The sequence below is a fragment of the Ictalurus furcatus genome, chromosome 8, assembly GCF_023375685.1.
Source record: "Ictalurus furcatus strain D&B chromosome 8, Billie_1.0, whole genome shotgun sequence".
In the NCBI taxonomy this organism is placed as follows: Eukaryota; Metazoa; Chordata; class Actinopteri; order Siluriformes; family Ictaluridae; genus Ictalurus; species Ictalurus furcatus.
This window is the reverse complement of record NC_071262.1, coordinates 25540549-25556394: the sequence shown is the minus strand read 5'-3', so window position 1 is coordinate 25556394 and position 15846 is coordinate 25540549. Positions and strand designations below refer to the sequence as shown.

Sequence of the window (15846 nt, the reverse complement as noted above, 5' to 3'; positions counted from 1 at the left end):
GAGAAGGTAGCGTTTGTAGTTTTTGCTTTGTCACACAAAACGATATTTTTTAGTCCTCATGCGTGGAAGTTTAAGTTTGGGCTTCGTCTTCGTCTTACTCCTGAGTGCCTCAATCCATCTGGGAGCAGACGGGCGAGACGGCAACTCTTCTCCACCGTCATCGTTGTCGTCAGTGACGTTCTGACCGTAATCCTCATCATCAGCATCGCCATCATCGTCGGACAGAACAAGGGGTGGTACAAAGGTCACCTCTTCTGCAAATCGCACACGACGTATGTTCTCCACCCTCCTCTGATAATTAAGAACAATTCAGATCACGGTAGAAAGTCATAATTTGGCACAAAATACAGTTCATGCATATGAGTGATAAAAGCAGTAGTGTACATCGACTGCTCAGAGCATCAAACTGGAGATTGATTCATTTTCTAAAATAGCAGCTCTGACAGTAGTGCTGGCTGCAAATCACAGGTTTATATTCATGTGTTTCTTCTACTATATTATCGTGTCTGTAGTAACAGATCATTCACATGGACATATGGAGCATGCACCACATGATCTACACCCAAAACCTAAAAGAAATTGTGTTGTTATGTAATAAAGACAAGCATATAATCACTGACATGGTGAAGCTTTCTATAATGAGATGTTTATTTAACATTTATGGAAGGAGTCTACAGTATCAGCACTTTGTAACAGTCAGCAAGTCTTCAGGAAAGAGCTTTGTTTGAGCTTTCTGGTGTCCTGGTAACATGAAAAGCTTTGTTTATACTGTTTACAGTTGCAAAATTGTAATCAGTAACATTAAGTGCTGTGGTTCAAGAGGAAAAATACACTTCTGGGCATGAAGTTATTGGCAAAGACTTGACTTTGGGGTGGTTACAGTAACTCTGCTTCATGTTAGGGTAAATCCCAATGCCGTATCATTGATTATTTTCCTATAACAGCATGCTCTCATTGTATTTCCTTATTCCCTGGTCCTTCCACAAGTTCCAATGTAATCCAAAGAGAATTGTGTACAAGCGAGGGAGATGTGTTTGGATTTTGTTCAATTTGATAATAAATAAGTAATCCTAAACTCCACGCCTTACACTAACCTAACCTAAATTTTCATATGAACATTTTCACATGATCGCTTCATACAGTACATGAGAGTATAAACACCTGTTGTGATGATCAAGGTTTTGATGAACAATTTCTCACCTTTTTGATCACAGTTTCTGTAGACACCGACGACTCCAAATCCTGGGAAAAAGAGTGCTGGAGAGAGGAGGTGGAGGAGGCAGGGGAAAGACTTATCGCTGGATCTGAAGGGGAGGAATTATGTCCCCACTCGTGCATTTCTCCAGTTTCGGATCTCCATCGTTCGTTTGAGTCTCTTCTCTCTGTCGAGTGGCTTCGTTTACGGCTCAGATTTACTTGCTTCCTCGGAGAGGGACTGTCTTTGGACTGAAAAGAGAAGAGATGAGATTTTAAAAAAAAATACTTAGAGAACAGAAATGGTAAGAACTCAAGCACACATTAAATTATACAAAAAATGTGTATCGACTAGGCTGACAGATACAGGTTTGAGAATGTTGTTATACTTCATGCTAGAGGTTTTATTTGTTTAGTCAAACTTGTAACTCTGTCTTGTGATGCACGTCTGTGAGATTCTTCTGACCGACCAAACATGTTAATACGAAAGGGACTTTTATTATTGTTTCATTTGATAGTCTTGTGGTTGTTATATTATTATTATATAGTCATTTTAGTTTACAGCTAATAAACAGTTTCAGAGAATTTCATCTCAAGGCTCAGTAAATTAAAACAAATGTAATTAGATCTATATACATACTGTACATGTCATCTTAAATCTGTCTGCACTTTTAATAAAACTAATTAATGTCCTAATCTACTCTATAACCATAACTGGTTTGGGTGGAAACTTCAAGGAATGGCTCTAAGCCATTAATTATGATGATCCATGTTTGCTTAATGTGCTTACAATTTGAATAATTGGATTATGTTCATAAAATAAACCTGTACTGCAATCACCAGGGTGTTTTTTAAGGGGAGGAGAGACTGATTGCTGAATCTGTCTGATATATGGAACTGCACATACATACATACTGTACATACAAACATACAGTATACAGACAGGTGACAAATTAAAGGAAACATGTTGACTTTTTATGTTATTTATTTTCATGGCATGGTTTGGGTCCAATTGTCCCCTTTGATGGAAGCATCGCTGCAAATCAAGACCAAATTCTTCTGACTATGATATGAGCTTTGATATGAAATATTTTTATCCTGATGGAAGTGGTCTCCTCTCTCAGGATGACTCCGCCCCCACCTACAGAGCACACGGGCTCACGGAATGGTTTTATGAGGACGGAAATGACATAATCATCAATACGATGGTCTTCACAGAAAACAGATCTGAACCTAATTGAACACCTACGACATGTTAGAAAGCACTCTTTCACTACCGTCATCAAAACACCAACCGAGGGAATATCTTTTGGAATAATGGTGTTCATTGTTCCAGTACATTTCCAGAGACCTGTAGAATTTACAGGAAGGACCACTGAAGCTGTTCTGGCAGCTCTTGCCCAACACCTTACTAAGACACTTTATGTTTGCTTTTCCTTTAACCTGTCACTCAACTAACAATTACCAAGACACCCCTCTCTCATTAAATAAAAATATTATTTCCAGTTACAGTTCTTACCTGAAGACATGATAAATCCAATACGGGGAGATACTCATGCACACTTCCTGGTTGGTTGTGGTTTATTTCAGTTGCTTGCGACTGATTCACACTTTGCTCACTGGATAACAACGGATTTACATTTAGTTCTATAGTGTTTGATTGATTACATGGATAAATGTGTGCTTGTTGTTTGATTGGATGATCGTTCCCCAATGGGCCGGCACTCAGATCCATGCTCTCCAGATGGTTTGGTCCTGAATCAAACAGTCCATTCTGACCGTTGTGTAACTCAGACATAGGAGTCTTTCTTTGGTTAAACATGTACTCAGTAGTGTTCATGTTGTGAAAACTTCCAGAGTTCATTTGTGATTGTATCATTCCCAAATTAGGGCCTGTGGCCCCTCTGTAAAACCACTGGTTGAGCGTGTGTTGCTCATTTTGACGTGACTGGCTAATACTGTTTGTTAATCCCATTTCTTGTTCTTGTGTGATGGAACCGGACGTTGATTGGCTGCTGGTGGTGGATGGGAGGAACTTGGCCCACTCCTCACCAGTGAAAATCTCTTCCATCAGGTTAAAAGAGCCCGGTGAAAATAAGGTCTCACTGTGGAAAAACAAATAAAAACAGTATAAATTCGGTATCGGTTATAATTTGGTTTACAAAAAAATGGTGTGGAAATGGAGCTAACAATGTAAATATACGTTGTTAATGTTCTTTGTTTAGTACTTTAGTCGAAATCAGTTCAAACTTTATTTAAGCTTTCAATATTTGACCAAATTCTTAAGAAAAGGGTTTTGCAGTTAAAACATTTCAACTGGCTTTCCAGTTGCACCCAGGTTGAAATTACAGATCTTGAAGAGTGTAGTAAAACTGTCTTGGCATTTGTGCAATACAACTATGAATCGTGACTTGGCACATTATAAACACAATCATATTTCCTCTCTCTCTCAGTGTAATTCCTTAACACCAGTCACATTTTCATTTTCTCCTACTCTGAGGGTGTGTTAGTTCGACAGATGGGCAACATTCTCAAAGATGACAGATGGGCTATGATAACTACATAGCTCATGTTTCATGTACCTCATGTGATCAGGTGGACTGGGAATGCCTTTGACTGGACCACTGTTGATTGGCTGGTGCTGGACTCTAACTTCCTCATTGAATGCTGTAGTTGTGTTGTTTTCATTGGGCACAGTTTGGACGGGAATTGGAGACCTGATGCTCTACATAGAAAATAGTATGAAAGTGAATTCTTCAACAGAGTGAGATGAAATACAACAAGTTTGAGACTGAAAGAAAACAAAAAAACAACTGAAACTTACATTTGACACTTTGCTGTGGTCTTGTCTCTCTCTGACATCTTGTTCTCTTCTGGGTACGCTTTTGTGTCTCTCCTTCCATTTTTCCTTCACCTTCTGGGTCCATCTCTTCTGTCCAACCCCCTGACCTTGGACGTTTGATTCCGTAAAGCCTGATGAGTGTGTTGAGGGCAACAAGCTTTCAATGCTTTGTAGAGATGAGACACTGCCATCATTCATTTTTGTCAGAGAGAATTTTTGCTTCCTGGCCTGCTTGGTCATCACACCATCATCTGAGCGTGTACTGACATTGCTGTTCCCTCCTGATACAGTGTGGTTGCTCATAAACCCCCAGTTTAGCGTTCTCTGTTTTGGTGGAGATGACATTCCTGAATTGTGAACATCAATTCCTTTGGCAAATTCTTGCGAAGGAGACGTTGCTACACCAGTCAATCCTGGACTCAATGGTCCGACCACAATAGATTTGCTGTCCATAGAAAAATTGAAATTGTACATTGGCGGGGTTTGAGGTGGGCTCTCAGCAGCACTGCCATTTTGCTCTATTAATGTTGTACTATACTGTAATTCATCGTGTGTGTGTGTGCTATTGCTGTCAGGTTTTGGTTGAAGCTTCAGCCTTTGAAGCATGGACTGCAATAAGACCTGAGTGTCCGATACAGAGTTAGCCTCCGCCATTTACACACATTGAAAGTGAAAGATTAGATTATATCAGACATGCCATCCAAACTAATTAAGACAATACTACACACATACTCACAAACACACAACATTCAATTTTTGTCCAATGCCATAGGTAAAATTCCATCAAATCGTGAAGTATGGTAGATCCACATTTTTCAATTCTTCATGCCTTCAGTTAATTCCCAAACACCTCACTGTCGTTGATATTCCTCGCAGACTTCGAAATGATGATACTTTCATATCATCTAAATCCAGCTATTTTTGTTTAACTTCCAGGTAAGTGGTGGTTTTATTTCTGTTTGAAAGATATGCACACGTCCGATGGAGGCCAGGAAATACACAGAGGTGTGTTCAGCTATGACACAGACCCAGACGGACAAGAAAGACAGGTGTGTCAAGTTGACATCTTCCCTAAGCAGTACAGTCTTCTCTTCGTACTCTCTATCCGCACTCACAACATCATAGTAACACATTATTGTAAATAGGAGTGGCTTTACCATCTTTTTTCTTAGATTTTCTTAGAGGCAGGTGAAATGCACACAGGAGTGTACACAGGAGATTTTTTTTGCTGCAGTGCCTCAGTTTATGCAGGCTGTATGACAAGGTGTGTTTCATTTTGCTGTTATATTGCTAAATCTGATCAAATGATACTAAACAAATTTACAAATAAATACCTACATATACAAACAAATGAATAAATACATTTGACACCATGATTTACAAAGTGACAAGGGGTCCCTGATAACATCATTAGACCTTTTGACTGTGGAGATCACTATCAACTACTTTTTATTTAATTATTATTTATGGTTTATTAGAGTATATATAGGGTGGCATGACGCCTCTATGATGGCTCATAGAACGCTCCCCTAATGTTCTGGTAACCATGACATTGTTTAGCCTCTTTGGAGTCACCCGCAATATTTTGCAACAGGACAGGTGCATTTGTTTTCTAATATAACAAGCTACTTTAATAAATATTCCATAATACTTACCCAGAATGATAGCATGTATACAAAAAAATAAATCCTAAAAGCTATCTTTGGGGCGGCTGTGGCTCAAGTAGTAGAGCAGGTTGTCCACTAATCGTAGGGTTGGCAGTTCAATTCCCGGCCCACATGACTCCACATGCCGAAATGTCCTTGGGCAGGACACAGAACCCCAAGTTGCTCCTGATGGCAAGTTAGTGCCTTGCATGGCAGCTCTACCATTGGTGTGTGAGTGTGTGTGTGAATGGGTGAATGAGACACAGTGTAAAGTGCTTTGGATAAAAGTGCTATATAAGTGCACCATTTATCTTTGGTGAACCTTGTGATGCTGAACACTTATGATGTGTGTGTGTGTGTGTGTGTGTGCACATGGTGTGTCATCAATGATGATAGAACAGTGTGTGTCATCCAGGGTGTATTCCTGCCTCACCCCCAGTGTTCCAGGGATAGGTTCCAGGTGCAACCCTGCCTAGGACAAAGAGGTTACTGAAGTTGAATGAATGAAAGCATACAGTATATAGTTTAGAATTATGTCAGTCACATAGGCTAAATGTGTTTCTTCATTTTCTTGTTCATATTCCAATCTAAAGCTCAGTAACTAACACACATGAAAATGTCAGCTTTTTTTTTTTTTTTTTTTTTTTTTTTTTTTTAAACTAGCAACAATTTTAATAAAACTAGGATTAGTGCTGTTAACATGACACGAACTCAGCTTTTGGGAACTGTTGGTTCCCAGAGCATTCTGGAGCCATTTGTTTTTTCATGGTTCAAACATTCACATAACTTTTTAAATATCATTTGCAGTAACCCCTAATAGTTCCTAGAATGTTCTGGTAACTTTTATAGTATTATTCGAGGTGCCATTGGGACTTGCAGTGCCAACAAATTGAACAAGCTGGTGAGGAAGGCCAGCTCTGTGGTGGGATAGAACTGGACAGTGTGAAGGCAGTGACTGAGAAGAGGATGAGAGGGAAGCTGAAAGCTATCATGGACAATCCTTCTCATCCTGTCTACGCTGAGCTGAGGAGATTCAGGAGCACATTCAGCCACAGATTCATCCAGCCACATGCCTCAAAACGTCTTGGGGGGGTGGGGGGGCTCTTTCGTACCATCAGCCATCAGACACCACAATGCAACAATAGCCAGTACCTCCTACTCCACTGATTGAATCTCACAGAAACACACACTTAACACTTAATTGCCATTTCACAGATCTTGCATATGCATATAAATACTGAGTATACTGCACATGTACATATACAAATAAAACTCTAGCATATGTACATACACACAGATCTGTTTTATTGTTTCTATTATTTCTACTGTATAGGTATTTATGGAAATTATTTTCTTTTTTTCTTTCTTTGATATTACTCATCCTACTTGTCCTGCTGTGTCAATTTGAATTTCCCCTATTTGGGATCAATAAAGGTACAGCTTATCTTATCTCTCAGTAACCCACAATGGCTCAGAGAATGTTCCCCTAATGTTCTGGTAACCTTGACATTTTTTAAACCTCTTTGGAGCCTTGCCGTAACCCATATTTTTTTTAAAAAACATTCCCCTAACATTAAGAGAATATTTTTTAAACCATACCTACACAAACCTACTGTCCTGACATAAATCTGGTTGGTTGTCATAAGTTTCACGTATGTTTTGTTTTGTTGTTGTTGTTTTAATCTAATAAAACAGGACAGGTGCCCTCGTTTTCTAATATAACAAGCTACATTAATAAATATTGCATAATAATGAACCAGAATGTTAGTTGTACACAAAAAAAACTAAGCTTAAAAGGTATCTTTGGTGAAACTTGAAAACTTCCTGTAAGAGAATGTTACAGGAATGTTCCCAGATTATTAGTTTGTGGTTATAAAATACCACCTAAAAGCAACCTTTGATGAAAATTGCTTGCCAGTTGTCATATAATACGAGAACACTGGTGTTTAAAATTCCCAGGATGTTTTTAAGAAAGTCAGTGCTGGATTTCTTAACCATAATAGAATGTTCCCAGAACGTTATGACATGGTTCCCCAAAAAATTACCCAAAACAAAACCAAATGCTAACATTAGGGAAAGTTTCTGTGTTCACTGGGAAACTATATTTAACACAAAACCTATTTGTGGCGTGATCATAACATGGTTCCTTAATACTTTTTAGACTAAAGGGCCTGGCTGCAAACGGTTTGGGAACAGTTTATCCAACGTTTTCCATAATGTTATGTTTTGAACGTGAAACGTTTATAATGAATGACTTTCTAAAGTCAGTTAGTACACATACATAGTATTAGATTAATGATGAGTTCCTATATAAGTGCACTACATAGGGAATGAAGCAACAGCGTGTGCATGTAGTGCACTATTCTGTGTGGCAGATATTTGAGATTCCTCCGTTGTCAGTAAGCTACAAAAAAATAAAAAAAACTTCCGGGCGCGTTTATATGACGTGGCGCGATTCGATTGGTTGCTTTCAGCGCGCGACATGGCGAAGTGATGAGAAGTAAACAGTTTAGGCGTGTTTTCATATTTTTATTTGACTAATTAGTTGACTGTTATTGAGTATGTTTTGCACCAGCATCTGCGTTTAACCGTAAACGAAAACGTTTATTTTTAAATAATGTCTACGCATCTGTTTAGTTAATTTTTTTTTACAGAATTCATTCTGTGCAAAGTGCACGAGGATGGACTGCGTTGCAACCGGAGGAAACGTCAAAGGTGACTTAGCTATGTGAAGAAATATAAGCATACTAACATTAAAATACGTAATATTTTTTTTGTATACCTCTTTATTATATCGCCTTTTATCCCAAACTAACAATGACTGGTTTTCTGAAGGTTCTGAGAACAGTTTTTAGCACTGGTTTTGTTTTCCAGGAAAGTTTTCTTTATGGAAATATAAGTTTCACTGCGCGTTGTAGTTCAGAGAAAGTTCCCCCTAATGTTCCTACAACTTTTAAATCATTTAAACCTCTCAGGAACCTTGAACTAACTCTGAATGGTTAGGGGAGCGTTAGGAGAACATTCTCTAAACCATCCCTAGACAAACCTGTGATTATGCTGTTACAGACCTGGCTGGTTGAAATTGAACCAGTATGTAATAAATCAGGACGGACACAGTGATTTTCTAATGTAGCAGGATACATTAATATACAATAATAATCCATCCATCCATACATCCATTTTCAGTACCGCTTATCCTATATAGGGACATGGGGAGTCTGGAGACTAATCCCTGGGGGCTCTAGGCAAAAAGCAGGGGATACCCTGGATGGAGTGCCAACCCATCGCAGGGAACAAACACGCAAACATCCGTTCACACATGTCGGATAGTTTGGAAATGCCAGTCAACCTACAAATGCATGACTTAGGACTAAACAAGAATACCCGGAGGAAACCGCTGAAGCACTTTCAAATCCCACAGGGTGGAGGTGGGATTTGAACCCCAACCCCAGAGGTGCAAGGCAAACATGCTGAGGTCTCTTTGGTGAACCTCGTAAATTTCCTGTAAGAGAATGTTACTGGAATCTTCCCAGACTGTTAGTTTGTGCTTATAAAATAGCACCGAAAAGCAACCTGTGATGAATATTCCTTGTCATTTGTCATTTAATATGAGAACGATGTGTTTTAAAATTCCTGGAACATACCTGGAAGAGTCTTCTGACCGAAATGGAACGCTCCCAGAACGTTATGACATGGTTCCCAAAAAATACCCAACTGCTAAATTTAGGGAAACTTGCTCCCCATAATAATAATAATAATAATAATAATAATAATAATAATAATAATATTACATCACTATACATAGAAGCTCATACATGAAGAGCTCCGGCTGAATCACAAGAGACACCAAAATATGCATGAATATTATCTGTAGCCCAATGTATTTATTGTTCACAAATGTATGTAATACAGAATATTTTTTTGGTCTGCATTCCTTTTTGATTGCCAAAATATTTTAAAGTGTCCTGCCTATTGTCATTTCAGTGCAAACGGTCCTGAATGGAATGGATCCAGAACATTAGTTTGTATGCAATAATAATAAAAGCAATTGTGAACTTCCTGCAAGAGAAAGTTGGTTTGTAGTTTAAAAAATAAATAAATAAATAAAAATTGGCAAACCTTGTGGTCTGAGACCATGGAAGAATATTACAGGAATCTTCCAGAGCATTCCTTTGTGGCTACAAAAATAATACCTGCAAACAATATTCATTGGCAAATGTTTCTTTTCTAAAATTAAGAGAAGTTCGCAGAATATTTCAGGAGCAATACTGAGTTGGTTCCTGGTTAGGGAAATGTTCTGTGTTTGCTGGGATATTATTAGTATTTTTTTTTCATGGTATCATTAGTTTGTTATTGCATGTACCTTCTATCTTACAGTGCTGGCCAAAGCAATACACTCCCTTTCTAGGATTGGAGAAGAGCTTTACTTGGAGCCCACTGAAGATGGGGTTAGTGTCTATGACTGTGTGGTCATGGGGTGTTAAGTATCCCCATTAATATTGCTGGATTATTGGGCGTAATGCATTATGCATTAAGTCTGATTAATATTTATTTATCCAGTGTGATGTATTGGTTCTCCTGTTGATTATTTATATTTATTTACCCTTATCTTTTGCTTGTATTTTCTCATTTGTGAGTCGCTTTGGATAAAAGCGTCTGCTAAATGAATAAATGTAAATGTGTCTGGGTTTATGTATATCACGTGCTCATGTTTTTCAGCTAACGCTGCGTGCAGTGAACTCATCCCGATCAGCGTTTGCCTGCTTCCTGATGTCTCCGCTTTTCTTCCAGAGGTACCAGGCTCCTCCAGACCAAGCCTTCCGCTGCAAAATGCCCATCAAGGTAACAGCGTCTCATGTTCCCAATCTCTTCTCAAATCTGTGATTATTAATTCCCTGTGTGCCAGTTATATATTATGTCATATTTAGCATATTCTCCAGTTTCCTTCTGGTCCAAAATCATGCCAGTAGGTGGATTGGAAACTCTACATTTTCCCTAGGTGTGAATGTGTGTATGAGCATTGATTCAAATCAATGGATATTGACACCTCTAGTTATAGTATGAGTGTTTCAATGTGTTTCTCTCTCTCTCTCTCTCAGAGTGTACAGACAGTGTTCAGGTCTCTCTCGTCTCTCGAGCGCTCTGTGGAGAAGTGCCGAATTGAGATGAACAATCAGAAGAGTCGTCTGAGAATCACGCTGCATTGCAAACATGGTATAAACAAGATTTATGATAGATATAGAAGAGCTTTCACTAAGGAAACATTTATTTAACATTCATAGCAGGAGTCTCCAGTGTTGGCTTTATAGCTTCCGCCATAGGAAAGTCTTCAGGATTGCAAACTTAGAGAGAATTATGGTATAAGGGGAATAAATCACTTTGGGACATGCTGTATTTGTAAAATAATGAACTACGGGTGGTGAGAGTAACTCTGCATTACGCCACCAAGTCATCGATTATTTCCCTATGACAGCATGCCCCCAAGTGCGTCGTTCCCTACTTCTCTAACATGTTTGCCACACGTGATGTTTTACTTAGTAAGTGTGCGTTAAAATTTTCAAGAGAGAAAAAGTAGAGAGAATAGAAAGGGGAGAAAAGGAGGGAAAGTTAATGGGGTAAAAGAGGGGGATGGAAGAGAACGAAAAAGTGAGAGGTGTGAGATGGCGAGCAAGTGAGCAGACAGGAAACTGAGATGTGGAAGAAAAGGAACAAAGAAAAGCCGAGAGTAATGAGAGAGAATAAGTGAGAGAGGAGTATATAAGGAAAATACAAGAGAGAGAGAGAAAGGGAGAATGTATGTTAAAAAAAAAGTAAAGGAAGAAAGCAGTTTGTGAAGGAAATAAGGTGACCAGGAGGGGAAAGTGAGGAGACAGTGAGACAATTGGGAAAGAAAACAGAAGGAGAGATGGAGAGGAGAGAGAAACTGTGATGTGGGGAAAAAATGGACAGGAGGAAAGATTCATTACCCTTCTTATGGGATTGTGTGTGTATGTGTGTGTGTGTGTGTGTGTGTGTGTGTGTGTGTGTGTGTGTTTGGTTGTTTCAGGGCTTTTAAAGACACACAACTTGTCCTTTCAGGACTGTGAGTGCTTGCAAGCAGTGTTTGACAAGGACAACTGCACCAACATGCTCCGAGCCCAACCCAGGTCTTCCTTCCTCCCTACCTCCATTTCTCTTTTCCTTTGTCTCTCTTTCAGTCTGCACCTCTCAGTTTCTTCTATAATGTCTCCCTTGTCATCTGTGCGCAGGTTGTGGGTGGATACAGTTCTGCATTTCCCACCCTCTCTGGAGGAAGTGTGTGTATCAGTGAGCAGCGATCGAGTTTGGCTCAGGAACCACGTGGAAGATGATGCAGGTGATGTGTAACAGGCTTTCCATGTTATTTTCTGTTCTGTAAAATGCCTTCACAAGAATGGTAAACGGTTCCTTCTTTACCTGACCTGATGTTGGTACAGTGGTAATCGTGGTCAGTGTGGTTTTCCAACTGGCAACACGTTTCAGGTGCATCTGTTTGCTTAAACTGCACCTCTCCCAACTCAGTACAAGAACAAACCCAGGTCTGCAATCCTCCAGTTGTTCACGAGTCCCTTGTTTGTCCTGAGCAGTTAAACTGCCCACTGTTCTTCAGAAAAATCCTCCAGGTCCTGCACATTCGTTACTTTTCCAGCATCTTCTACATATTTGACTCCTTTCCTTTTAACAGCGACGATATGATGTTGAGATCCATCTTTTCACGCTGAGGATAACTGAGGGACTCGTACATGACTATTACAAAAGGTGCAAACGTTCACTGATGCTCAAGAAGGCAACACGATACATTAAGAGCCATGGGGGTGTAAACTTTTGAACGGATGATCGGTGTAAATTCTTATTATTTTGTCTTCTGGGAAGCATGTAAATATCTTCTGTAGCTTCTGAAGGACAGTACTATATGGCGGGGAAACAAGATCTTTGAACAAAATAATAACAATTTACAATTACGATCATCCTGCTCAAAAGTTTACACCCCCCAGGGTTCTTAATGTATTGTGTTGCCTTCTTGAGCATCAGAGAATGTTTGCAGCTTTTGTAATAGTTGTGTACGAGTCCCTCAGTTGTCCTCAACTGTATGAAGTTAGCGACGCTAACGTCCAAACTGAATAGTGGCTGTAACTTTTTAGGGAACTTTTAACTGTAATCACGTTTACGCCCCCAAATAACTGACTTCTTTTACAGTTTCTGACATTTATTCATATTCTGTTTAAAACCTCCTTGCAATGCAAGTTGTGAAAAAAAATTTAAATAAATAAAATGGTATATTTGTATTTTTTGATTTGAATTTTAGATGAAATGTTTCTCTTTCTCACTCCAGACTCATCAAAAGCCATGATGACAGAGTTGTGTTTGAGCTCAGAAGAGTTTGATCACTTCATTATTGGATCTCAGACCAGCATCACCTTCTGCCTCAAAGAGCTCAGGGTAAACACACACACACACACACACACACACACACACACACACACACACACACACACACACACACACACCCCCACCCCTACCTACAGTGTCTAATGTATTTAGATCGGTATATTGATCTACCGAACAACAAATGCGCCTTAGCAACGATTCTACAAGTTTATGGCACTGTTCTTCCTTCGAGATATTCCCTCTACTGGGGTTTTGTGGAAGCCATAGCAAATGATTTTACATCATTTTCATCCGCATCAAACCATTCAGTGAGTCCTCATGGCTGGTAGATGGGGGCGGAGTCATCCTGAAAGAGACCACGCCTGTCAAGATAGGAATGTTTTTCATTATAGAATAAAAAAAAAAATGTGGATCAGTCAGAAGACCTTTGTGTCGATTTGCAGTGACCCTTCACTCTAAGGGACATGTAGACACAATACATTCCATGCTAACAAAAATAAATGCCCCCTCAAGCTTCAACACAAAAAGTTTTTCCTTTCATTTGTCACCCTTCTATACACAACAGTTATATAGTACGTGTTCAAGATTCATACAGATACTTAAATGCATTTTTGAATAAACATAGTGAGAATATATGATGTATTAATTATTCACAGCCATTTAGGTTTATTTGGTGTTCACGAGGCTTTGAAGTGCAGCGTACCGTTGTTATTTATCTCCTTCCTGTTTTACTGCGTTGTCTTTTCATTTTAAATGTTCATCTGAGTGCTTAAATGTTGATCGTGGAAAATTACTTGCTAATGCAAATTACTTTAGAATGATGTTAGAATGCTGTGGGTTCATTTAAACCTTTTCTCTCTGGCTCACAGGGTTTGTTGGTTTTTGCTGAGACAGCAGGTCTTCCTATCTCCATGTACTTTGATGAGCCTGGCAGGTAAACTGCTTAAAACATTCATCTGTTTTATCCTAAAATTACTTTACAGTTAATTTGTGTGTGTGTGTGTGTGTGTTAGCCCCGTTGTCCTGAGTGTGTCTGACAGCGTCTTAGACGCGAACTTCGTCCTCGCTACTCTCTCGGAAGACGCACACCAACGCAACAACAACAAAGCCAACAGGTAAAGAGATGTTTGCGAACAGACAATATGGGTAATATTTATCGATTAAATCCATTTGAATTAAGTAATTAATTAATGACCTTTGTTCATGCTCTGTTCGTCATCGTCTCCCCCAGACCCCGAGCCGAACTCCCACCCGATGACTTTATGTGCGATGACATTGACTCGTACCTCATCGCCATGGAGACCAGTGACCTCGCTGGGCCGTCCTACGAACCTCAGCCTCAAACTTCCTCCTCCAATCACAAAAGCCGACTGCTGAGCGACGAGGAAGACGACGAGGAGAAGGAGAAGGAGGAGGAGGAGTCAGGGGAGGGACCGCCCAATAAAAAGGTTTTTAAATGTTTAGTATAATTTAAAAAGCCATGCGTATCCGATGTGCTGTTATTCATCTCGCGTGTCATTCTATCATTCTCAGTTCTGCTCGCTTTTCTTTGGCTCTGTGCTGCCGGCTTCCTCTCGACCGACCAACCAGACAATGCAGAGCCAGGAAGTGCTGGCCAGCGACAGCGAGGACGAGAGACAGTCGGAATGAACGCTGCAGCAGTGATGCAACAGGAAACCGTGAGCGAAAGGAGAAAAGACGGAAGGACGAGTTACACCAAGAAAGCTCATCCCGCACGGAACGTCCTTTTATTTTATTGTTGTTTCAGTTCCTTTAAGTTCAGTGTTCTTTTTTTTAAAAAGTCGAATCAGTGATGAAGCGGTCAAAACAAGACTAAAACTTAAGGTGTGTCAAGAATAGACAATGTCATCTCTGCTAATCGAAGTCTTCTGAAATTTCATGCCTGACCTTGCAACAGTCATTAATGGCCAATTGAAACAAATGAGAGACCTGTAATTGTCTTTACATGGCTGATTTTATTTCGTAAACCATCCAGTCATTACCACTAAGGCATGGGGCTACATTCTGATATAGGAAATCACAACATTTACAAAATAGCAAGGAAATTTCATTAAAGGAAACTTTCTATGTTGCTGGATTCTTAATGATTGGTCAGATAGGGTGTTGATTCATTTTCTATAACAGCAGCCCAGACAGTAGTTCTGACTCTTAACTCAAATCACAGGTTTGTATGAATTCGTTCCTCCTAATAGGTTTTAACAGTAATACGTACTCGTTCACACGGATATGTACGGCGGACGCTTCACACAGTCTAAGACTGATGATAAATGGATTCAAATTGTGTTAACGAAGAAGAACATTGTTTATGTTGTGAAGCTTTCTGTAAGGAGATGTTTATTTTACATTTATGGAAGGAGTCTCCAGTGTCGGCGCTTAATGTTTTTCCTCTGGTGAAAGTGTTCAAGACGGAGGACTTTAAGGTATTTGGTTTCTCAGTAACGTTTTTTTTTTGTCATATTAATTTAGAGAGAGGAATATGAGCATAGATATGAAACAACTGTACATTAATTATAAACATAAAAAGCACAATGTTTTATTCATTACATATTGACACGAGTTTGCTGTGGTGTAAGTGGAATAAAAACATTTGGGAATTTGGTGTTGAAGACGAATAATCCACACCACCCCAGTGTTTTCCTGTAACCGCATGCAAGGCCTGTGAGGATTTATTTATTTATTTATTTATTACACATGGTTGGCCAAACTTCCCTGTTTCTCAGCTTTGGTGTTTATTTA

At 39.4% G+C, this 15846-nt stretch overlaps 2 protein-coding genes across 3 annotated transcripts; one reads left to right on the top strand and one right to left on the bottom strand.

Moving 5' to 3' along the window:
- Positions 1 to 30: 30 nt before the first annotated feature.
- On the bottom strand, positions 31 to 5022 carry zgc:113229 (uncharacterized protein LOC550612 homolog). Its single transcript, XM_053631930.1, has 5 exons — positions 4019 to 5022; positions 3777 to 3919; positions 2714 to 3299; positions 1201 to 1446; positions 31 to 291 (listed from the first exon to the last, which is right to left on the bottom strand). Exons 1-5 carry the CDS (start codon positions 4688 to 4690, stop codon positions 31 to 33), a joined length of 1908 nt encoding a protein of 635 aa, XP_053487905.1. The 5' UTR covers positions 4691 to 5022.
- A 2679-nt stretch (positions 5023 to 7701) lies between these two features.
- Positions 7702 to 15774, top strand: rad9a (RAD9 checkpoint clamp component A). 2 transcript variants are annotated; one of them, XM_053631738.1, is made up of 12 exons: positions 8163 to 8182; positions 8337 to 8397; positions 10060 to 10130; positions 10402 to 10524; positions 10782 to 10896; positions 11729 to 11828; positions 11931 to 12037; positions 13034 to 13140; positions 13959 to 14023; positions 14103 to 14204; positions 14321 to 14537; positions 14623 to 15774. In XM_053631738.1, the coding sequence occupies exons 2-12, from the start codon at positions 8364 to 8366 to the stop codon at positions 14737 to 14739; spliced, it is 1158 nt and encodes a 385-aa protein (XP_053487713.1). In that variant the 5' UTR covers positions 8163 to 8182; positions 8337 to 8363; the 3' UTR covers positions 14740 to 15774. The 2 variants fall into 2 exon arrangements, with proteins under 2 accessions (XP_053487712.1, XP_053487713.1); XM_053631737.1 differs by having other exon boundaries at positions 7702 to 8397; positions 14623 to 15773.
- The last annotated feature ends 72 nt before the right edge of the window (positions 15775 to 15846 follow it).